Source organism: Cynocephalus volans, chromosome 7 (genome assembly GCF_027409185.1).
Source record: "Cynocephalus volans isolate mCynVol1 chromosome 7, mCynVol1.pri, whole genome shotgun sequence".
NCBI classification, from domain to species: domain Eukaryota; kingdom Metazoa; phylum Chordata; class Mammalia; order Dermoptera; family Cynocephalidae; genus Cynocephalus; species Cynocephalus volans.
The window spans coordinates 119,857,792-119,882,882 of NC_084466.1; the positions used below are offsets into that span (position 1 = coordinate 119,857,792).

Here is a 25,091-nt window from a genome sequence, read left to right on the forward strand (position 1 = left end):
CCTCAGTCGTGGTCTTTGCCTCTTGACCCTTGTCAGTACAGCAGTGGACAAAAGGTAACTCCACAACTTTTCATCTCTTATCTCTAATTCCCTATTTCTCTCAGACTAAATGCTTGATATTCTTCTAAGTTTGTGAGTAAGCTTTCTCTCTATTTTACTTATTTTCAGGACACACAGCAAAACATGGTAAATAATGATATACAAATATATATATACACTTTCCGGATTTAGCTTTCCAGACAAGCAAGTCTGATTACCTCCTCCCAATAGGGGCTTTCCCATGATTAAATTGACTGTGGCTGGGGGTAAGTTTGCATTGTGTAAGATGCTGAAGAATCATCACCACATGTACCAGGAGACTGAGGCTATTTGCAGCAAAACGTGCAGAGAAGTAGAAACTCAGTAGGCACCAGTAATAAGAACCAAACCTACACTCACGAGCCCAGCACAGCTTTACATTTAATCTCTTACTGCAAACACAGAACATTGCATGAGCCAGGTTAAGGGAGGCTTAACCAAGCTGACATGGCACCAAGAAGAATGAGCATAGCTAGGATAATCTTGCACAGCTACAAGAATCATTTCTGATGAAACAGAACACCTTAAATGGCTAGAATAGAGACTGTTGAAAATTAAAAAGATGTTTTTTTCATTAGGCCTAACATGTTTCATTTTGAAAACTCAAGATGCTACCGCATACATTTTCTCTGTTCCTATGAATAGGGAAGAGGTTAAAGGTGCTTTCTGCCATTGCCCATTCTCCAGAAGGGTATGCAAAGGCATAGAATAATTAGTAAGACATGACCTCGCAGTGAATGGCAGCAAATTTAGGTTAAGAATCCCATTCGGAGACTTCAAAATTTTATACCATAAAATGAACAATCCCTGCGGAGAGGAGGCTATGAAATTTGCAAGTTCACATAGTCAATTTTTACAGGTCACCCTACTCTAGGTTCAGGGGACTCTATACTAACTAGCATCTCCTAGCTCCCAAGTTTCTACAAGGCCAGAAAAGAGGAATTAGCACATGAAGAAATCTGATTTCACCAGCCTCCTCTCACCTAGTTTCCAAAACAAAACAAGGAAAGCAATCACTGTTTTAAGTTTCTTTTTCCTCAAGCAGGAACTCTGCCAGTTAGTTTCACTTTCCGATTTCAGTTTCCACCTTGGCTTCCAACTTCTAATTGGAAAGACACAACCATAGCTAATATCATCACTTGCTCTTTAGCTCCCTTGCGTAGCCCTGTCCTGGAGCTGAAACTCATCTGAAAATCCACAAGACAGACTGGCCAGATCTCAGAGGAGCCCATCTGGCTAAACAAAACACTACAGAACTGCTGCCTAATTTACAGCAACTATGAGGTAAGGGTTTCTCTGCTTCTCTGCCATTATGTCTAAAGTTTTGGAAAAAATGTTAATTAAATACTATCGCAACGGGTTTGGTCCCAGTAAGGTCAAATTTCCTAAGTTTTCTATGTGAGTATCTGCTTATGGACTGAATGTGTGTGTGTGCATGCGCGTGCACATTGAAACACACATAAAATGTTTTATAAATGCAGGCATTTTTATTTTTGTTAGCATCAGCCTGAGGAAGCTCACCTCATGCTACAGCCCAAAGAAGAGAAGGAAAATGGGAAAAGAGTCTTGCAGGAAGGGAGAAAATGATCCCAAACTTGGTTATTCTTTACCCCCAGATTCACTTCTGTTTGATCCGGGGAAGCAATGAACAGCTTGTCTGGGTAGAGACAGGGCTTTCTGTTGACTCCTCACCAGGGAGACTAAGCAGGTCCCACAGGGCCCTGTAAGCCACAGTCAGGGGCTTCTCAGATGTCCTGGGGGAAATATTGCGGGGCGGTAGTAGGAGAAGCTCACAGCCTTCCTCTGTAGGCGTCTGGTCTCACTTTCTGTGTTGCTGGGCTCCTGTGTCAGGCCTTCTCAGTCTGACTGGATTTGAAGTTAGCAGACGACCCCTTCTCTGGGGAATCCAGGCTGTCAGCAGATCCTTGACCTCCTCCTTCCCGTGGGTCTTGGCTGAAGTTCTATGCTTGGGAACATCCACATTTTCCTTACTTAAGGGGTTTAATGTGGGAATTTCTATATTGTTCTCTCTGAAACTTCCTTCAAATAATCCCTAATATCAGCAAATTATAAAAACTATTAATTAATATTGACTTGAAAATTTTTCCTCAGTGCTCCAGTGGGCAAAATTTTGAAGGGGCAAAAGTTCTAGACACTACACAATTACAGGCCTGTAATCAACCCTCCTCTAGAAACAGGTAGAGTTATCACTGATAATTAAAGTAATAACAACAACAACAAATGTTATAGAAGTAGCTATCACTTCCGGAATACTTACTAAATGCCAGCCTGGCTTCTAGAAGTAGTATGTAAATTATTACATTTAATTCTCAAGAGAAACCTATGGAACAGGGAATCTTGTATTATCCTGATTTTGCAATAAGGAGTCTTAGATTAAAAAATGTTAAGATCCTACAGACAATAAGTGGTAGAGCTGAGATATGAACCAGAGTGTCTAAATTCAATGATAGTTTATGAAACCTTAAACCAACGTTTCCCAAAGGGTGGCAGAGGGGTTTATGAGATCATTTCAGATGGCATACTAATTAGCTTCTATGTTTATTTCAACATGCACTAGGAACAATATTCTATTCAGGTTAGGGATATGATTTTTTATCGTGATAAAATTTACCATTTTAACTATCTTAAAGTAGGCAGTTTAGTGGGATTTAGGATTTTCACAATGTTGTTCAACCATCACCACTATCTAGTTCAAGAATATTTTTACCACTATGAAGAGAAACCCCACACCCATCAAGCAGTGACTCCCTACTCTCTCTTCTCATCAAACATTCATCTGCTTTCTGCCTCTACGGATTTACCTGTTTTGGAGATTTCATGTCACTGGAAACATACAGTATGTGGCTTAGTGAATTCTAATGATTTTATGTTGCCTCAGCATCTATTTTGAATCTAGGTTTAACATTGTCACACCAGAAGCAAGGCTTAGTCAACCATGACACAGTGTCTAGTTCTCTTCCCCCTCCTCCCAGTTCCTCAATGTAGTTGATCCAGATACCACCATCTCCTGGTTGACCACCTTCCTAGGAGATAGCTAGATATGACTACGTGACTTGCCCCACTGACCCCCACACCCTGCATGGACTGGGCAGATATGCTGCAGTGACCCACTTGCTATAAACCCACCAACTAGAACTCTTCACAGAAAACCCACTAATGTAGTGCCCTGGACCCCAATACAGGCTTGGTCCCACAGCTTCCTCTTTTTCTCTTGTTCCCCACCTGCTGATTGGGCATGTGTTGTGTTTGTTTTGCTATAACAGAAACACCTGAGACTGTGTGATTTATAAGGAAAAGAGGTTTATTTAGCTAACGATTCTGGGACAGCTGCATCTGGCACGGGCCTCAGGCTACTTCTGCTCATGGCGGAGAGTGGCAGGCAGCTGGCGGGAACAAGCAGATCACATGGTGAGAGGAAGCAAGAGAGAGAGAGAGAGAGAGGAGGTGCCAGGGTCTTTTTAAGGAACGAGCTCTCGCAGGAACTGATAGAGCGAGAACTCACTCATTAATCCCCCCTCCCCTAGGGAGAGCATTAATCCATTCATGAGGGATCCGCCCCCATGACTCCATCAGTTTCCAGCACTGCCACATGGGGGATCAAATTTCCACATGAGTTTTGGAGGGGACAACACATCCAAACTCCATCAGCATGTGTTTCCCCAACAGCTTTCTCTTTCCCATTGGCCCTGGAAGGGATGCTGCCCTCTGCTCTTTGGGGTCTATAAGTCACAAACTGCCCGTGTTATTTCATGTGTGTTTTCAGTTGCTTCCTCTGTGTCTCATCTGACCAGTACACACCCAAATCTAACTTCTTTCCAGGTCAGGGCTCTCCTAGAAAGTGGCTATCTTGGTAGGAATAAACTAAACACAGGGCAGACAAGAGCCACAAGGGCATTCACCAGTACAAAAAAGTTTCCTAAGAGAGACACACCTGGTAATGGGTCAAACAGACCCTTAGGCATTAGCCATCCACCAGGAAAAAGAAGTATCCTATGGAAGGCACAATGTAAACATCCATGATCACCTCCCCTGGAGCCCCACGAGAGCAGGGCTAGAGTTTGTAGCAAATTTCATGACAGAGATCTTTAGACCAAATTAGGAAAAATGAAAAAAAAAAACAGAGAGAGAGAGAGAACTATGACAGTGGCCTTTTGTGTCTGGTTTCTTTCATTTAGCATAATGCTGTCAAGATTAATCCATGTTGTAGCATGTATCAGAACTCCATACGTTTCATGGCTGAAGAATATGCTGTCTTATGAATATACGACATGTTGTTTGTCCTTCATCAGTTGATGAAAATTGGAGTTGTTTCCACCTTTTGGCTATTGTGAATAGTGCAACAATGAACATCTGTGTACAAGTTTTTGTTTAAACAGCTGTTTTAAATTATTTTGAGTATATACCCAGCTGTGCGGTACACCCAGAAATATATACCCAGCAGCGGGTCATATGGTAGTTTTCCATTTAACTTGCAAAGGGACCTCCAAACTGTTTTCCACAGCAGTTGCACCGTTTTACATTCCCACCAGCAATGTATTAGGATTCCAATTTCTCCATACCCTTGCCGACACTTGTTCACTTGTTCTTTTCCTTTTTTTAATTGTTGCTATAGCCGACTTAGTGGGAGAGAAATGGTACCTCATCATGGTTTGATTTGCATTCTTCTGACCACTAATGATGTTGAACTTATTTTTATGTGTTTGTTGGTCCTCCCTGACTCTTCTTCTTTGGAGAAAGGAATACTCAATTTGTTTGCCCATTTTTTTAACTGGGTTGCTTGTCTTTTTGTTGTTGAGCTATAAGGTGCTTACATACCTTTCTCAATACTTGTATATCACAAACAAACATAGACCTAAGGGCTCGGGTCTTTCCGCAATAAAAAATAATGTTTTGGATGTGTCTCTGCAGCTCACTTTTCTCAATTAAGTATATATTATGAAAGTCCTTCAAACTCTTACTGGTTTGGATCTAATTCATGCAGTCCACTAGCTGCATAGAATTCTGTGGTGCTGATATAGCAAAATTTGTTTAACTATTCCCTATTGATATTTCCATTTTGTTGCTAATGAATACAATGTTGTAATGAACATTCTTGAACATACATCCTTAAGTCCTGGTGTTTTTAATCTGGGAAATACAAAGGTACTTCAAAAAGCTTTTGGAAAAATAAAATTAAAAGATAACACAAATTTTTCTATGAAATTTTTGAAGATCCCTCACAGATTCTAAGAAGTGGAATTACTTTGTTGAATAAAACGTGTACTTTAATGACTATTATCAGATTGATCTTCATAAAAGCCATAACGATTCATGGTTGCAGAATTTGTATCCTCATCCATTTAAACAGTTGCCAATCTGAGTGGAATAAAGTCATAAACCACTGTTTCTTTAAATTGCATTTCCCGAGTGGCTAGGGACTTAGAGCATCTTTTTTCATATTTACTGGCTATTTGTATTTGCTCTCCCACAAATTACCTATTCATATAGATTTCTGTTGTTCTGTTGAACCATTACTGATCTGCAAAATTTTCAGAATCAGAACCTTCTCCATCTCTATTACACATATTTCCCACATTCTTTTTATTTTTCTATTCACCTTATTTAGAGCACCCTTCACATAAATATGTTTCAAAATGTTTTATTAAGGTAAAATATGCATAATATAAATTTATCATATTAACCTTTTTTTTGTGCAATTCTATCACATTCAGAACACTCACTTTATCGTGTAATGATCATCACCATATACCTCCACAACTTTTTCATTTTCTCAAATAGAAACTCTGTACCCACTGAACACTAACACCTGATTCCCATCTCCCCGACAGCCCCTAGTAATCACCTTTCCACTTTCTGTCTCTATGACTTTGACTACTCTAGGTACCTCTTATCAATGGAATCATACAGTATCAGTCCTTTTGTGACTGGCTTATTTCCCTTAGCATATTGTCTTTGAGCTTTGTCCATGTTGTAGCATGTGTCAAAATATCCTTTATTTTTAAGGCTGAATAATATTCGATTGTATATATATACCACATTTTGTTTATCCATTCATCCATTGATGAACATTTGGGTTGCTTCCATCTTTTGGCTCTTCTGAATAATGCTGATATGAACATGGATATATAAGTGTCTGTTTGAGTTCCTGCTTTCACTTCTTTAGGGTATGTACTAACTCCCAAAAGTAGAATTGCTAGATCACGTGGTAATTCTAAGGTTAATTTGTTGAGGAATTTTCATAGCATTTTCTACAGCAGCTGTCCCATTTTACATTCAAACCCACAGTGCACAACAATGCCAATTTCTCCACATCCTCAACAATACTTAGTTTCTGTCATTTTTTTAATAGCCATCCTAATGGGCATGAAGTGGCATAACACTGTTGTCTAGAATTGTATTTCCCTAATGATTAGTGATGTTCAGCATTCTTTGATGTGCTTATTGGTCATTTGTGTATCTATTCAAGTCCTTGGCCCATTTTTAAATCAGATGTTTGGATTTTTGTTGCTGAGTTGTAGGAATTCTTTATATATTCTGGATATTAATCCCTTATCAGATACATGATTTGCAAATATTTTCTCTCTTTCTGTGAATTGTCTTATCATTCTGTTGATAATCTCCTTTGACGCACCAAAGTTTTTAATTTTGTTGAGGTCCAACTTATCTATTTTCACAGTTGTTGCCTGTGATTTTGGTATGGTATGCAAGAAAACATTGCCAAATCCAATGTCATAAAGATTTTCTCTTATGTTTTCTTCTATAAATTTATAGTTTTCAGTCTTACATTTAGGCCTTTGATCCATTTTGTGTTCATGATTGTGTACAGTGTAAGGTAATGGTCTAACTTCATCTTTGTGCATCTGGATATCCAGGTTCCTCACACCATTTGTTGAAAAGACTGTCCTTTCTCCATTAAATAGTCTTGGCACTCTTGTCAAAAATCATTTCACCATTGTTATGAACTAAATTATGTCTCCCTGACCCCAAATTCAGATGTTGAAGCCTTAACTCCCAACATGATTGTATTTGGAGAGAGGGCCTAAAAGAAGATAATAAAGGCCAAGTGAAGTCATAAGGGTGGAACCTTAATGGGTGGAGCCTTAAGAGGTGGAGCCTATCGGGCTGGTGTCCTTGTAAGAATAAAAAGAGACACCAGAGATCTCTCCATGTCTCAAACAGAGACTTATATACCTATGTTCATATTAGCATTATTCACAATAGCCAAAAGATAGAAGCAACTTAAGTGTCCATCAATGGATAAAAAAAACAAAATGAAAATGTGATATATATTTCCCAATTTTGATATTATACTATAGTTGTATAAGATATTATATGTGTTTGTGTGTGTGTGTGTGCATGTGTGTACGTATGCATATTATTCAGCCTTAAAAAGAAAGGACATTCTGACACATGCTACAACATGGATAAACCTTGACGTCATTACGCTAGGTGAAATAAGCCAGCCACAAAAGGACAAGGAAAGGCCATGTGACGATGCTGCAAGAAGGTGGCCACCTGCAAGCCAGGGAGAGGGTCCTCACCAGGAATCAAATTGGCCATCACCTTGATCTGGGACCTCTATCTTCCAGAACTGTGAGAAAATTAATTTCTGTTGCTTAAGTCTACGGTATTTTACGGCAGCCTGAGCTCACTAATACAACCATATGTGTGAGGGTTTATTTCTGGGCTCTTCTATTCTATTGCATTGGTCTCTGTGTCTGTCTTTGTGCCAGTACCACAGTGTTTTCATTAGTGTAGCTTCATCGAAGTTTTGGAATAAAGACATGTGAGACATCCAACTTTGTTCTTCTTTTCCAAGATGTTTCAGCTATTTGGGAATCCTTAGATTCTACGTGAATTTTAGGATGAATTTTTTTATTTCTGCACAAAAGTAATTTTGATAAGGATTGGATTAAATCTATAGATCACCTTGGGTAGTACTGACATCTTAACAATATTAAGTCTTCCAAACCATGAACACAGGATGTCTTTCCATTTATTTGTGTCTTCTTTAATTTCTTTCAGCAATGTTTTGTACTATTTCATGTACAAGTCTTTTGCCTCTTTGGTTAGATTTATTCCTAAATATTTTATTCTTTTTGATGCTATTGTAAATGGTATTGTTTTCTTAGTTTCCTTTTTGGATTGTTTATCATTAGTGTATAGAAACACAACTAATTGTTACATGTTAATTTTGAGTCATGCAACTTTGCTGAATTTACTTATCAAAATTCTAACAGTTTTTGTGTGGAATCTTTAGGGTTTTCTACACATAATAAGATCATGTCATTTGTGAATGGAGATCATTTAACTTATTCCTTTCAGTGTGGATATCTTTTATTTCTCTTTCTTATCTAATTGTTCTGACTAGGATTTCCAGTGGTGAGAGTGGGCATACTTACCTTGTTCTTAATCTTTGAAGAAAAGCTTTCAGTCTTTCACAATGAGTGTGATGCTAGCTAAATGTTAACATATGTGTGTTATTTGTATATGACCCGCATTGTGTAGAGGTAGTTTCCTTCTATTGCTAGTCTGCTGATTGTTTTATAAATAAAAAGTATTGAATTTGGTCAGATATTTTTTCTGTATCAATTGAAATGATCATGAGATTTTTCTCCCTTCTTTCTGTTCATGTGGTATATTACATTAGTGGACTTTCATGTATTGAACTCTCCTTTTGTTTGACATTCTCCATTTATATGACATTCTTGAAATGACAAAATTACCGAGATGAAAAACGAATTAGTGTTTTCCAAGGACTAGGGATGTTTGCGGGGTGCCGGTGAGGAGGTGACAGGTATAATTATAAAGGAATAGCATGAGGAAGATGTGGTGGTGGTAGAGTAGTTCTCTATATCGATGGAGGTGATGGTTCCATAGGTACACTCATGTGAACAAATTACATAGAATTATATACACATTGTTGTACCAATGTCAATTTCCTAATTTTGATATTGTACTATAGTTATGTAAGATATAATCATAGGGAGAAAATGGATGAAGGATACACTGGATCTTTGTATTGTCTTTGCAAATTTCTATGAATCTATAATTATTTCCAAATAACAAGTGAGAAAAAAAAACTTTGTTCAAATCTTTCTTAGGTGGTCTTAATTTATTGCATATAAGCAGAAGAGGGTCTTCAAGTCAACAATGCTTCCTAAGGCTCTGCATTTTTAACTGGTCTCAGCCTATTTATATAAATAGTAAAATAGAAAACTCTTATGTAGCACATAACATGCTCTAACTGCTTTATCTATATGGGTTAATTAATCCTCTCCAAGCCCAGTGTGATAAGTACTATTGTCATCTCCATTTTATAAATGGGACTCTGAAGCACAGCATGGTGATTTGACTAGAAAGTGCCAGAGTCAGAGAATGGGGCCAAGCAAACTGCAATCACAGTCCGTGCGTATCTTAACATCCAGGTAATGTAAAGAAACTAAAACAAAGTGTGTTCCTTTCAAGAATAAAAACGAAAGTACAAGGGGTTTTATCTGGCTTTTTCTTTTGGCTGTCCTTCATCTAACAAATAAAAACTGCTTTTGCATTTACAGTAAGAATGCTGATGATCATCAGGTCGAAGATAGGCTGAAGGAACTGAGATGTCACTTTACCTGGGGGCTGCTAATTGAAGAGAGTGCAATACCTGATTTAGAAAACAGGGTCTTGGAAGAGATTGAGTTCCTAGACACCAAGTACAATGTGGGAATACACAACATGCTGGCCTATGTGAAGCACCTGAAAGGCCAGAATGAGAAAGCCTTGGAGAGCTTGAAAGAAGCCGAAGAATTAATCCAGCGAGATCATGCCAACCAATCGGAAATGAGAAGTCTGGTGACCTGGGCCAACTATGCCTGGGTGTGCTACCACCTGGGAAGACTGGCAGGAGCCCAGACTTACCTGGATAAGGTGGAGAGCACTTGCGAGAAGTTGGCAAGTCCTTTCCGCTATAGAATGGAGTGTCCTGAGATGGACTGTGAGGAAGGATGGGCCTTGCTGAAGTGTGGAGGACAGAATTACGAACGGGCCAAGGCCTGCTTTGAAAAAGCTCTGGAAGCAGACCCTGAAAACGCTGAATTCAGCACCGGGTATGCAATTGCCACTTATCGCCTAGATGGCTTTAATGCAGCAATAAAAGGCACGGAGGGGTGTTCTTTGCACCCCCTAAGGCAGGCCATCAGGCTAAGTCCAGAAGATGCATATATTAAGGTTCTCCTTGCACTGAAGCTTCAGGAAGTAGGACAAGAAGCTGAAGGAGAAAAGTACATTGAAGAAGCTCTGACCAACAAGTCCTCACAGACTTATGTCTTTCGATATGCAGCCAAGTTTTACCGAAAAAAAGGCTCTCTGGATAAAGCTCTTCAGCTCTTAAAAACAGCCTTGCAGGCAACACCCGACTCCGTCTACCTGCATCACCAGATAGGGTGTTGCTACAGAGAACAAATGATCGAAATGAAGGAAGCTACAAAGTTGCCACGTAGCAGAGAGGATGAAGAAAATGCAGACAGAATGATGAGATTAGCCATATTTCATTTTGAACATGCTATACAGAAAAAGCCCACATTTACAATAGCGTATATGGATTTAGCCAACATGTATACAGAGCAGGGTGAACAGCAAAAGGTTGAGGACACGTACCGGAAAGCACTCACCCTGCATGATGGTAATAAGAGCCTATTGCAGGAGGTCCATTATCGTTACGGCTACTTTCTGCAATGTCACAAGCAATCTGACAATGAGGCAATTACCTACTATTTAAAAGCACTATACATAGAACCACAGTCAAATGCTAGACAAAAAATTCTCCGTGCTTTAGAGAAGTCGGTTAACAGAGTTCATCAGAATAAATCTGATGTGGAGAGTTTAAATCTCCTTGCGCTCGTGCACAGATTGAAAGAGGGAAGAGAGTGAAGCTCTGATGTCCTAGGAGAGACCCTGCACCTGGATGCTGGCCTGAGGCCTGTCTTTAGAAATATTAAATGTTAACATATCTAAATCTACCATCATACAGATCTTTCCTCATTAGTGTCTTCAAGAAGGTATGACAGGATAGATCACAAAAGAGTTGGGTGGCACATAGCACAGTCGCCTCAACTCCCCTTTTTGGCTAATGTACAGCATCCTTCTGAAGGGGAGAAAAACACAAATAATTTCTTTTCTCAACCTTCATAAATTCTTAGCTGGGACACCTCTCTAACAAAACAGATTTCTAACAAGAGAAAAGAAGAATTTTTAATTTTAATGCATGTTTTAACCATAAGGCAGGAGAGGCTCAGTTCAAAAGTCTCTCTCTCTCGTGCCAGTGGCTTGGAACTCTGTCTTAGTATTAACAAACAGCCATAGCTCTTAGAAGTGACACTAAACACACACACACAGGAGTTTTGGGCTTCCAAAAGGCAGGAAAATGGGGCAAAATACGTTACATGAGAAGAGTAAAGTTTGCTCACAGATTTTCCTAGACCAGCTGGCACCAGACTCTGAGCTGATAAGAGCTCAGCCTTATGAGAATAATATGTGTGCTGAGCCGTGTTCTTTTTAGCCCATCTAAGTTAGGATGCTAGCTGCAGTTGCAACCCTCTGAACTCCCTTTGGTGGACAACTCCTCCTGAAGTCCCATGTGCTTGGGAGAAATCTGAAAAATACCCATATGCTTTGAGACATCAGGCTATGCATTATCTTACACCTAGCGTGGGCGAGGAAATTCTCTCTAAAATGTATACAGATGCTTCCAGGTGAATTAAAACTTTATTTGAAAAAATAAACTGAGAATCATTGGATTGAGAATCATCAGTCTAGACAAAGCCTCTTATTTAACCCTTGAAGAACTGAGGCTCATGTACATCAATGGTCTTATTAACATCACCCGGTTAGTATGTCAGTTACAGAACTTATCCTGGAATCTGGTTCAAGTAGGAACCTGTTCAGCGAGAATACATTTCCTTGTCCAGTTTCCATTGTTTTTTCGTACTAATAAACTTATACACATTTGGTCAGCTGTTTTTTTCTTCCTGAAGGCTGCTTTATCCTGTGTGTCATGGGTCTGTATTACTAAAGGACATATATTGAAACTAACGCAATGTTGCCCCTTATTGCCCAATTCTAGAAGGGCAGGTGAGGCCCACTGGGGGGCACCACTAAGGATGCCTGAGGGAGATTCTGGATGAACTGGGACTAAGGATGTTTGCTAAACGAGAGACTAAAGGCAGCACCTAATCTCACCTGCTAAGCAACTGAATTAGGAACTCGACACAAGGCTTTTCTACGTCCAAAGGAACCGTTGTAGCTCAAGGGAATTTCTTGAACCTTCCAACATGTTTGGACAAATGCGTATGCTGGGAGAGTATGGTGCTACTGTACAATATTTTATAGTGGTAGGTGTAGAGGCTCTTTAAACACACATATATGCACCAGCACAGGTACCTGATCAGCCAACTCATACACAGGAAAAGGGTATAATCAAGCTCCATACCTCAGGCTCTCTGAGTCTAATCTGTCCTCAGGTGGTCCCTGGAAAAGTAAGGGGCTAGATCTCACCTACAGGGCAGTCAATAACTGACGACCTTCACAGATGCAACTGACAAGACACCTAAAACAAATTCATTCTTGATAAGACAGTAAAGATGCATAGCACATTCTGGGGCCCCTATCGCATAAAACGTCTGGTTTCCAGAGTACCAATTTTGTAGTCAGCTGGCAATTTCATAGTCAAACATTCCCTCTCATTGGCTTTTGCAGAATTATCATGACTTGATATATAAGAACAGTTTGGTGGTCCTGCGCCTGAGCCTTCCCCATAGGGTGTGCAGCCAGCACTATTGTACACTGCAGGAGTGGCCACAGAGCCCCTCCCGGGCTACGCCTGCTCTCAGAGTAGACAGTCCTGGGAATATTCTCTGAGTAGAGGAACTAACAGGACTATGATTCTGCCAACATTTCACGTTAAAGAACAAGAGTTAGTCCAAGAAGTTTTTTATGAACCTCAGAAAGAGGTAAATATCCCTTTCTCTGTGTTTGCAAAGCAATCACTGGGTACTGCTTTTGTTGAAATCAGACTAAGTGCTGATGAATCTGTCTCTCCTGCTAGATGGCAAGTCACTTGAGAAGAGTCTCAACAGAGAACAGGGCATGTTACTAATGATCACACAAAGTCTTCTGATTTTTGAAATGGATATGGAACTCACTGCAACAAAGACAGCCTTGGGTGTGCCCACAATGTGTTTGGACCACCACTTCCTTAAACATCTATGGGCTCCCAGATCCATGGGAAGGATATAGGTACTGCAACTTGTTTTTCTGGCCCAATTTAGGATCCTAAATTGCAATTACAACTAGAAAATACCTTCTCCTCTTCTCATTCCCTTATAGACATGGACTCTCCAAGTCCCAGGATATTTCAGACAAATCTAAAAACAATTTGTCCCCAAGAAACCTGAGGATATTTCCCATAGACATTACAGATCTACGTATTATCTTGAGCCTAGTTCAATTGTGTAAATGTTCTCAAAGAGTTACATAGACAATTCCAGGTGAATGAATGCTTGAAATGTAAAATGAGACCATGAAAATGCAGTTAGAACTGGAATACATAGGAGTCAGCTAGGAAAGGAAATCATGATGGGCCAAAGATAGCTGTCAAGAAAATTACTGGGCCTTTCAGAGCAGTGAAAATTACTGGGCCTTTCAGAGAAGAGAAGTTCTTGGTAGCTGAGTATTTTCCCTGTGGATGTGATTGGCACATGTTTGCAAATATGAGTAGTCTCAGAATAAAACATCAGACACTGTCTGTAGTGATCAATACCATTTGATCTACATTCCTTTTTGGAACTGTGTGGATTATTAAGATGCACATGGGAAACCCAAGACACAGAACAATGAAGATTCTGAATGACAGCCTCATAGAAAGATGCACAGTGACTGGGAATGAGTCTATGATCCATAGCATTTAGACCTGAAAGTGATACAAGGATCATCTGGGAAAGTATCTCTCCAACTTTAGTGTACCAGCAGATCACCTGGACATGTTGAAAGGCAGATTCTAATTCAGTGTGTCTGTGGAATGGCCTGAGATTCTGCATTTCTAAATATGAATTGATGATGATGCTGCTCCACAGACCATACTCTGAATAGCAGAGATCTAGCTCAGTGGTTTTAAACCATGTACAAAAATCACTTTGGGATTTATTTTTAAAAACACAACTCCTCATAATGATGCCTGGGCCTCACTTCCAGAGATTCTAATTTATTCGACTGGAGATTGGCTCAGGCATCGGTTTGTTTTGAAGATTCCCAGGGAACTTTCTAGTTTGCAGCTAGAGTTTGGGGCCAACCTTATTATAAAACTCATGAGGCAACCGAGAGTTTAAGTGAAATCAAGTTCATTTAGTTAGTCAATCAAACACAGAACTGGTCCTAGAATCCTGATAGTAGACTCATAATGCAGAGCTGAAGTTTCATTTCTGTAAGTAGGAATCTGCCCATTAGAAATGAGTTTCACTTTCTAGTTTCCATTGCTTTTTTTCTATTTGTAATCACACACATAAACATACACACACACGCACACACTCTTATATGCTGTGATGGCTGTTTCTTCTCCTTAATGCTGCTCTGTCCTGTGTGGTTCATGTGTCTGTTTATGCCAAGGACACACTGGGCAAGATTCTGCATGGCTAATCAGCTGAGCCAGATGCCCACAGAACCAGGACGGCTGCCAAATCCATAGTGACCACGTGATAAATGCTTCCTCTGTTTCTCTGACACTCTGTTACAAAGCAATAATTCTGTCCATGAAAATTCTAGAATCATACTGGTATCAGTGTAAGCAGGTCTTCTAATGTTCATTTCAGTGTTTGCTTATGTTTCTATCCCTCTCTTTCAGAGCTGGGTTAGGGCTAGTGCCTTGAAGAAAATATCGGCACTTGCAAACTGAATCAGCCTGCTAGGAGTCCACCATCTGATACAAAGAGCTGAGAGCAAGTGATTCCCTTTCCAACATCTCTCCTCCCCCTGCACAGGTTTATCCCTGCTAGGGAGGGGATGGATGCCTGCTGCCCAAGAGAGGCTGCCAGGCTCTGTGCTTAGGGTATACAGGGCTCCCTGACCTGAGCCCAAAGGTGGGGGAATATCAAGAATGCCCGGGCCTGAAGCTCAGAAGAGAACACCCTTATCTCAGCTGCTGCACAGTCAGATGTGACATGAGGCCCCTCCCTCTCAGTGCCCACTGGAAAAACCTGAAATGGGGAATGGCTCAGCTCATGGTCAGCACAGACTGCCCACACGGATGGACTTGTCCCACACTGTGAAAGCAACACTCACAACTACTGAATGCTCTTAAATGAGACATGCTTTCCTTGCAATGTCCTGTTCCATCTCTTATTCCTATCCCGATTTTACAGGTAGCTTAGACATATGAACCAACTAGCCCAGGATCACACATCACATAAACAGCAAAGCCCAGTCATGACCCCAGGCAGTCTGCCACCAGGTGGCCACTGAGCAACACTATCTTTTGTGCACAAAGGCAAGTGAAAGTAGAATGTCTTAGTAGCTCTCGCTTTGTCCAAGATGGGAAGGAGGGAAGGAAAACTAAAGGGTAAATGTCCCCTTGTTGTTCTGTCATGGAGCTTACCAACTTGTACTCAGAGCACACAGCTCTAAAATAGGTGAGGTGGTGTACGTGTGTGAGCGAGTTTCCACCATCAGATGGTCATGTCACCCACACGTCTAGGAGTTTCTTTCTAATGGCCTGGCTTTGTTCATCCCCAGATGTTTGCCTAACAGCCTCTCTTCCCTGCAGGCAGACGTGGGCTTCCACAGCAGGACTGCCTGGGCCTAGTTCCCTTTTCTTTCTTACCCTGGCTGGTTCCACCCTTCATTCCTGTGCTCTTATTATCCTTAAGGAATCTTACTACCTACCTCTATCCATAGAGTATACTTAGGGAATGGGATTGGCATTCTCTTTATTTAGGTAATCTTGAGATTTGGTGGCTTTGGGGAAGAACACATGGATTTAAACAATATCCTGTGCTGATGAGATGTCAAGAGAGCCAGCACAGGCTTCTAGGAACTTCTCTCAGGCTAACGGGCCAGTGTGGTTTATCTCAAGATGCCTAAAATCCACCCTGAATGAGATGTGGAAAGAGGTTTTTAATTTCCACAAAGGGCGATTTTTTACTATACCTCTTCTCAAGCCTACCCGTTTCCTAAGAGATACTGCATACATGATCTGTGAATGTGCAGAAGGCTGTCTGATGTTCCTTTTCTGGGTAATCCGTCTTGTCTGTAATCTTTGGCCTTACAAAGGCCAGGACACCCCTCTGTCTGCTGGAATGGTAATACGGTAGTTCCCTGACAAGAAAGTGAAGAGCAGTCGCGACATCTGGGAGTTGGCCTGCTGTTCTGTGGCACACAAACAATTTTGCAGAACATCAACATCACACAGTGCCATCCTGTGTTCAGGATGGATCAAGACCAAATTCAAGGCCACTCTGTAATCATGTCTGAGCACAGACAAAAATATGAATACTGTCCAATTGGGTCCCAAAATAAACAGACTCTTCGCTTGGCTCCTGTGAGTGACTGCTGCTTCTTTACAAATTACACCTTTAGTCTCCCTCTAGTCTTCCCCCTTTCCAGATACAATTCAAGATATGCAATCATAGAATCATTCCTGCTTCCTGGCAGCATCCAATCCCAAGCAAAGCCCTCCTTCTTAAACCCTCCCCATAATCACCTAGCACAAGCTCAAATCTGATAAATCCTTTCCATCGCCCTCTTACTGAGACACCCCACCGTTCCCCATGGTGTATGTTCTCTTTCACTGCAATGATTGATGGACCCATCTTGCTCAACTACAGGTGTATACCTGGTGGTCTTTGGCTGAAAGGGATTGTCACTGAGGATGCCCAGCTCGAGCTGTAGTCACTCTATCATCCATCACCAATTACAGTGAAGCAAGACCAGCCAGTGGTTCAAGACAAAGTGAGCCACTTATCTCCATCAGAAAGAACACTGGATCAGTCAAAGGAATATCTAATATCTAAACTATACGAGCGTTTTGGCCCACAGGGATTAAAAGCTCGTAGAAAATATTTCTGACAAGTCTCTTTCTCTTAGTGTCTTAGCAATTCTCCCTCTTTATAATTAAAGAACTAAAGTATTGTCTACTTCAACAAAAGTAAAGAGTCTGAATTGGAACAGATGATGCTAATCTGAGATTTGGGAAAGTATATACAATTTTAATTTTTTCTTGTCATCTCTATTAGTTATGGTAATGCAAACTGTTATCATACAAAAAACCTGCAATATCACTTGGCAAGCAACATAGAGATTTACTTCTCATTTTCCTGATTGGCAAGTGGCTGTCTTTCATCCAGTGATCCAGGGACTAAGACTCCCTCCATCTTTTGACTATACCATATTTCATATGTTGCTTCCAGGTGTTCACACAAAAGAAGATAGACCATGGAAGACCATGCATGGGCGTTTCATGGCCTAAGCCTCGAAATGGCACACACGATGTTTGCCCATTTTCCATTAGCCACAACTCAGGTATATGACCACATCTTAACACAAGGGATTTTGGGAAAGATAGTCTAGTTAAGGGCCCAGGAGAAGGAAGAAAGAGCACAGCTGGGCTACAGTTTCACCAGATAATTATGAATAGACAACAATGAAGTTAATAACCCTGCCATGGAACACTCACTGAAAGGGAAATTGTTCTTTGTCCTTTAGCTTCTCTCGCTGCACTACTCCCTGCATAACCAAGATAAAGACACTTACATGATGACTCTGTGACACTTCACAAGAGGATATCAGAGTTTTCCAAATGGTCCTTTTCTCCTGCTAGTCGTGTGGAGAGTTACACCAGCCTGGATCTCACAGAAAGTCATTAAACATGTCAATGTGATTTGACTGACTCTCTCCTGGTTTTGGCTTCGTATAGGTGGTCTAAAAAATAGTAGGAACAGCAGGAACATGAGAACAATTCAGACGAATTATGTGCATTTTGATTGGATTTTATCTTATTTTTTGGCAGCTGACTGATATGGGGATCCGAACACTTGGCCTACGTGTTATATCACCACACTCTAACCACCTGAGCTAACCTGCCAGCCCTCGATTTACACTTTGACAGCCACACATCATAGAGTACTAGAGACCCCAGTGGCCCCATCACATTCTCTGACTAGGTGCACACATTCCTCTACTGACCAGTTCAAACACCATTGTCTGAACCCCTGATGGTGAACAGTAATAATCATCAAATTGTCAGTACATCTGTGTAGGCTCCACTATGGTCTTGCTTGGCAGTAATACAAATGCTGCCAGAGGATGTAAACAACATGCACTTATCCTTACACACCAATGCCTCAAACTCCGGAGGGAACCATTCTGCCTACCGCAACCCCACAGAGGAAGACCTAGCCAACTGCAGCCTCACCTGCAACCTTATTCTTCCACAGATTGTCAGTGGCTCTCTATGGGGTTCCTTTGGGCATCAACCACTGACCCTGGTCCTAGGAGCTTCCATTGCAGATGTCCGTGGAACCACCTGGCTGGGTGCGTTTGACAGTAACCAGTTTGACAACAGTGTCTGAATTTTTCCACAAAAATATACATCCCTGTTCTCCACTGGTCTTTCCACAACGTCTGAATGTCGTCAGAAGGTCCCGTTATCATCTATCTCTTAGGCCGCATTGACCCCAACAGTAAACATGCATATCAAAACTGCTTCTCACAAACATCATGTTAGCTGCCAAAACGGAGCACATATTCATTATCAAAGCAGAAACAGTTCTCCCTCTCTCCAAGTTTCATTTTCACCAAGATGGAACACAGCCAATTTCACTGGGCCTGAAAGGAATGAAAATTGCCTGGCGATACCTCTACTATATAAGCATATGCTTTTCTGAAAAGCCCTAGAACTCTGCGGACAAATGCCAGAGGAGCCTCCCAGCCTGGACCAAACCACAACAGAGCACCTGCTGCCTCAAAGCACCATGAGGTAAAGGCTTTCTCTGCTTTCCCAACCTTATTTCTGTGCACTTTGAAATTCCAAACCTGTCCTTATGGACCATTTCCTTCTCCTAGGGGAGCTGTCTCACTCACGGTTCTGACTCTGATAGGCACCCTCAAGCAGGTAATGGAGGAGAGTGTACTAGAGGGGCTATTTAAGAGGCTGTGGGCTAAGTTCAGGAAAATCAACAGCAGATGATACTAAATAGGAGCTGGGGGAGGGCTAACAATGGTGGTAACATGACACCCCTAGGCCTACCGGGGCAAGAGGAGAGAGTGGTCCCCAGACCTGCAGAGACCTCTACCTGTGGCTGTAGGGGAGGGGCTTCTCTAAAGGCTTTTGGTGAAAAACTCAACCACTGCCAAGTGAGCACGGTGGGAGCTTAGGCATTAACACCACCAGCCTCACCTCCTCCTGCACTCTGATTTCTGACTGTTGCCTTCCGGTGGGCTAAACCCAAAAGAAAGTGAAAACTCAGAGAGGTCCAGGTAATGAAGTCCATAAACTCAGCTTCCCCGAGCACAGAGCATAGTGAAGAAGGCAGGAAAGTTGATCCAAATAAGCAAGATGAAAATATATGCACAGAGGTGAGTTTTCTAACTGTCTTCTTACTGAGTTTGCTTTATAAGAGCAGCAGTGCTCTTAAGCGAAGGAAGAAGAAAGGGATCTTAATTCCAAAGGAGATGTCATTTCAGTAGCACTTTCTAATGCAGTGAGAATTATCCAAAGGGTACTTATTGAGTGTTCACGACAGAGGCTTGCGCCTAGAGGGGAGGCTGACATGGGGAGCAGTCAGGGAAAGAGCATTTAGATATTTTCAGGCTTTAAAATGGGAAGGAGAAGAAGCTATGTTCTAAAAGTCTTTTTTTCTGTTCTTACTGATACCAAGTCAAAGTTTTGGGATTACTGTGAAACTGAAATGGTGACTACTAAAAAATTTGCTTTTCACCGAATCAACTGTTCTCAAAGTGTGGTACCCTGACCCGCAGCATCAGCATCATCCGAAAACGTGTTAGCAATGCACATGCACAGGCCCCACCTTAGACCTGCCTACTCAGAAACATCAGAGTGGGGCCCATCCATCTGTGTGTTGTAAGTCTTCCAGGTGATCACGTTGCATGCTAAAGTTTGAAAAACCACTATACTAGATGTTAGAAGATGGGAAATCTTATTGCGGTTGTGAAGTGTTGGTTCTAAAAAATAGGTATTCCTTTCTTGCTGGTTTGGTTAGAACTGGTGAAATACAGAAAATATTTTCTACTGAAAAGCATTCTGACATGATACAGTTCTCCCACTGGATGTCCCATTGAGTGGGAGAGGAAGAGTTTTCAGTAAAAGGGGCCCCGCTTCTAGGATCTCTCCTCCAGTAAACACCTATACCTGTCTTGAGAAGAAATTGTAAGTGAGGGATTACAAAGGAGTTTACCCCAAGAGGATCCAGTCTCTCTTTTTAATATAATGGGCCCGTGGCCATACAATGATGTGAGCTTTGTCCACAGCTGTGGAGCTGACAGAAAGCAGGCTCACCCTCTCCCCAGCCTTGGCAGCTAGGCTACCCGAGAGGTTTTGCAATGGCCTGTGCCTGTGTTTCTAGAGTCCCCTGGTCGGGGTGGCCTAAGGGGGCTCTGGACTATTCCAGAATGAAGAAAACCCATGTTGAGATACTCCTGATCCCAGTGGTACAGAGACAGAGGAGCAGGGTGAGCTCTTCTTTCCATTTATGCGCGTTGATCAAAAATACAAGCAGCTGAAGGGAAGAGGATCTACACACAGGGAAGGCTACTTGTGGTTACAATTGCCCACCTGCCATATGCACAGAGGGGTTAAGTCACCACACACATACACATACTCGTAATTGGATAATAATACATACACTGCTAATGACAGCACTCTCTGTGTGCTTACTAGGTAACAGGAGGACTTTAGGTTCTTAGCATTCCTCTTTTAGAGAGTAAGGACACCTCTCTGATGGCATTCTATCTCATACTCTTCCCAGGACCAAGAGGAAAGAAAAGATGACGCATGTTGATGAACAACTACCTATAAGAAAGAACAATAATTCTCCTCTGGCAAGTTGGCAGGACAGCCCTGTAAGGCTGTTCCAAGTGTGCGCTGGAAGTTTTGCAATCTTGGTGAGGGCTCAAATCTGGAATATCACCTATCGATGCACCTATCAATGCAGGTCACCCTGGCCCTGATTAGATCACTCAGAAGGAGGGACTCTTTCTACTGACGGCTGGATCAGCAGCTGAGGTGCCTGAGATTATGCTACAAAGTTAGAAAGCCTGGAATGGATCATCCACAAATATTCTAGCAGCTCTAGAGCAATGGCAGTCTGTGCGGATGATTTTCCCTGGGCAGTGTCTGCTCTCATCATACCACGGACTGCAGTAGGCAAAGTGGAGCATTTGGGTCAGAAGCTCTTCCTGATTCCATCTCCTTTAGAAGTGGAGGCTATTTTCAGTGAGGAATACTGATTTTATTCACTCCTGATCTCACCCCATGTTCACAACCATCACATTCAAACCCGCACCCACATCCACACAGGCACGTGCACAAGTTTCATTAGACAATATTTCCGGACCACGGTTGGGTGGTAAAAAGAAAGGTTTCTGGAGCTCCTGACCTCAGCAGTCAACCAAGCAGTCCTGCCGTAAAGCAAGAACAAACTCAGTGTCAGGATGGCATCTTCCATAGACTCAGGCCTGCAGAGGATGGCTTGGGAGTGTATGCAGGGATGCACTCAAGAAAAATCCAAGATCTATGGGGAGTTTATGAGGTGGAGATGTTGACGGAAATGAGAGGACTCTATGGAGCCAGGAGCTGTATTCTCAGATTCAATAAATAGTAAGATACTCGGTAAGCCTGAGTATCCTCTACCTCACTTGACAGTTATTCATCTTTTGCGAATTTTCCCTTTCCCTTTATTTTCAAAAGGGAATGTTCTATAGTCTTTTTTGTGATGAGGTTATGGTTAAATATTTTGAGTCAGGATAATGGGATTTATATGAAACTTGCTTTGTGCTATACGTTGTCAAATATAGCATCAAAGGAAATTTATAAAGGTCCCCTCCGGAGTCTTTCTTGGGACTAAAGGGTAGAAAACATGTCAGGTATAAAATGTAAGACAATTAGTTGAGAACGCAGAGGCAAATATACTTACATAGGATGTGAGGGCCACTTTTTTTTCACTATTAGAGACAAATTTCTTTTGGCCCCCTTATGTTCTTAGAGGAAGACTAGAACTTCAGCTGCACTTTATAAAACAGTAAAATATTGGAAAGAAAACTTCTGGTCCCCTTCAAACTTACTATTCTGTCTTCTCCATGCGTAGCTGAGTGATCACTTCACTTTTTGAGATTTAGAGTAACTGCCCGCCACTAGGCTGCAACATTACGTGACATTAGGTTCAGTGAATTACAAAAGTGAGACTTGCCACTTCCTCACATAGACACATCTAGCCCCATGCAATGTTCACTCATCCCCCTACTTCTGTCCCCATGCAGTAAGTCTGCCATTGCGAGGTGGTTCCACCCATTTTTCAACCTCTCTGTTTGGGATTGGCTCAGTAATTTCATAGAGGTGAAGGAGGTAGGATGCCCTACCACATTTTCCAACCTAGCTCAAGCATTCATGAAATTCATCATTTGAAACCATATTTGGCTCTCAAATTTCACTCAGAACCCTGTCTGGGAGGAGAGAAAACGAAAATGTGTTTACGTGTTGGGAATAAGGGAAAGATGAGTAAGGAATTCACCCTTCTGTGAACCCTCTGTTCCGCATTTGTTCAGACAGCATTAGTGGTGTATTACAAAGCTGGGAGGGAGCAGGACAGAAGGGTTTTGCAGTGTTGAAGGTGGTGCTGAAATTATTTTGACATTAGCAGACAAAATCTCTTTTGAGTTGACTTGTAGACTTCCAATACCTACCTGCTGGCACCATGAAGGGTTCAGCATTTCCTCCGGGTATTTGTGTCAACCTGCAATCTCTCCTAATGGCATAAGCACAGGAGCCAGAGAGGCAAGAGCTAACAGAGGCAGGGACATTGGGACGGAGAATATTTGACTATTTGAAGTGCTGGCTTCATTTCCAGTAGACTGAATACTACTAAAAATAGAAATAATTGCTGTCTTCTTTTACTGTGAGGAATCTGATGGAAATCTCACTGAAGATAGCCTGGCTCAGTTGAGATGTCACTTTACATGGAAGTTGTTAATTGAAATCACAGCAACGCCTGATTTAGAAAACAGGGTCTTGGATGAGATTCTTCCTAGACACCAAGTACAGTGTGGGAATACACAACCTGCTGGCCTGTAAGAAGCACCAGAAAGGCCATAATCAGAAAGCCTTGGAGAGCTTGAAAGAAGCCGAAGACTTAATCCAGTGAGATCATGACAACCAATCAGACATGAGAAGTCTGGTGACCTGGGGCAACTATGCCTGGGTGTGCTACCACCTGGGAAGACTGGCAAGACCAGACTTAACTGGGCAAGGTGGAGAGCACTTGCGAGACGTTGGCAAGTCACTTCTGCTATTGAATAGAGTGTCCTGAGATGGACCATGAGGAAGGATGGGCTTTGCTGAAGTGGGGTAAAAGGAATTGCGAACAGGCCAAGGACTGCTTTGAAAAGGCTCTGGAAGCAGACCCTAAAAATGCTGAATTCAGCACTGGGTATGCAATTACTGCTCATCGATCGGATGGTTTTAACACATCAACTCTGCACCTTCTAAGACAGGCCGGCAGGCTAAATCCAGAAGATGCCTATATTGAGGTTCTCCTTGCACTGAAGCCTCAGGAAGTAGGACAAGAAGCTGAAGGAGAAGAGTTCATTAAAGAAGCTCTGACCGACAAGTCCTCACAGACTTATGTCTTTCAATATGCATCCACGTTTTACTGAAGAAAAGGCTCTCTAGATACAGCTCTTCAGTTTTTAAATACGGCCTTGTGGGCAACACCCACCTCTACTTTTGTGCATCACCAGATGGGGCTTTGCTACAAGGACAAGATGATCCAAATAAAGAAAGCTGCAAACAGGTAGTCTAGAGGGCAGGATAGAGAAGAAGTGGACAGATTGGTTCGATTAGCTATAAATGAATTTCAAAATACTTTGAAACTAAAAGCCTCATCTGAATCGGCTGATGCTGACCTTGCTGAAATGTATGCACAAATAGGCCACCACAGAGACGCTGAGGACACTTTTCAGAAATTGTTATGCATGAAGATCACTGAGGATCACCTGCAACAAGTGATTCATTACTGATACGGCCGTTTCCAACAATTTCACATAAAGTCTGAAGATACAGCATTCACCTTTTACTTAAAAGGTCTAAAAATAGAAAAAATGCCCTATTACAGGGAGAAACTTCTCAATGCTTTAGAAAAATTGGCTATAAGACGTGTTCACTGGAATGTACGTGTTGTGGAAAGTCTCAGCCTCCTTGGGCTTGTCCACAAATTGAAAGGCGAAGTGAGTGAAGCCTTCACGTGCTATGAGAGGGATCTGACTCTGGCTGCTGACCTCAATTCTATGTTTTGAAACAGAGGTCACCATTACTCATTTAACATATTCATAACTAAATAGGTCATCAATCTTTCCCAATTGTTGCCTTCAAAAATCTGTAACATGGGGAAATACACAATAGTTTGACACAACACATACTCTGCTGCCTGACTGACTCCCCTCTTTCTTTCCCCTTCTATCCATGTGTCTATGACAGGAGCATCCTTTTTTCAACAACACATCCCTGCACTCATAGGCCAAGGTTGATTAATGCTGTTTGGGGCATCTCTCACCTGCTAGACCAACAAGAATTGTTTTCCGTGTGATCTTGAAAATGAAATGAATGGCTTCCATTCTCGGTCTAGAAGTCCCAAGCAGAAGAGACAAACAAGGAAGGCTTCTTTTTCATGTGCCCAGGGGCACTGACCTGCTACAAGATCTAAGAGCAAAGCAAATGAGCAAAGATGTGCGTT

The 25,091-nt window shown here is 41.7% G+C and overlaps 1 protein-coding gene and 1 pseudogene across 1 annotated transcript; both read left to right on the top strand.

Annotated features, from left to right (window-relative positions):
• The first annotated feature begins 1,280 nt into the window (after positions 1 to 1,280).
• Positions 1,281 to 12,072, top strand: LOC134382525 (interferon-induced protein with tetratricopeptide repeats 1-like). Its single transcript, XM_063103134.1, has 2 exons — positions 1,281 to 1,362; positions 9,657 to 12,072. Exons 1-2 carry the CDS (start codon positions 1,358 to 1,360, stop codon positions 11,011 to 11,013), a joined length of 1,362 nt encoding a protein of 453 aa, XP_062959204.1. The 5' UTR covers positions 1,281 to 1,357; the 3' UTR covers positions 11,014 to 12,072.
• A 6,965-nt stretch (positions 12,073 to 19,037) lies between these two features.
• On the top strand, positions 19,038 to 24,654 carry LOC134381751 (interferon-induced protein with tetratricopeptide repeats 1B-like; annotated as a pseudogene).
• The last annotated feature ends 437 nt before the right edge of the window (positions 24,655 to 25,091 follow it).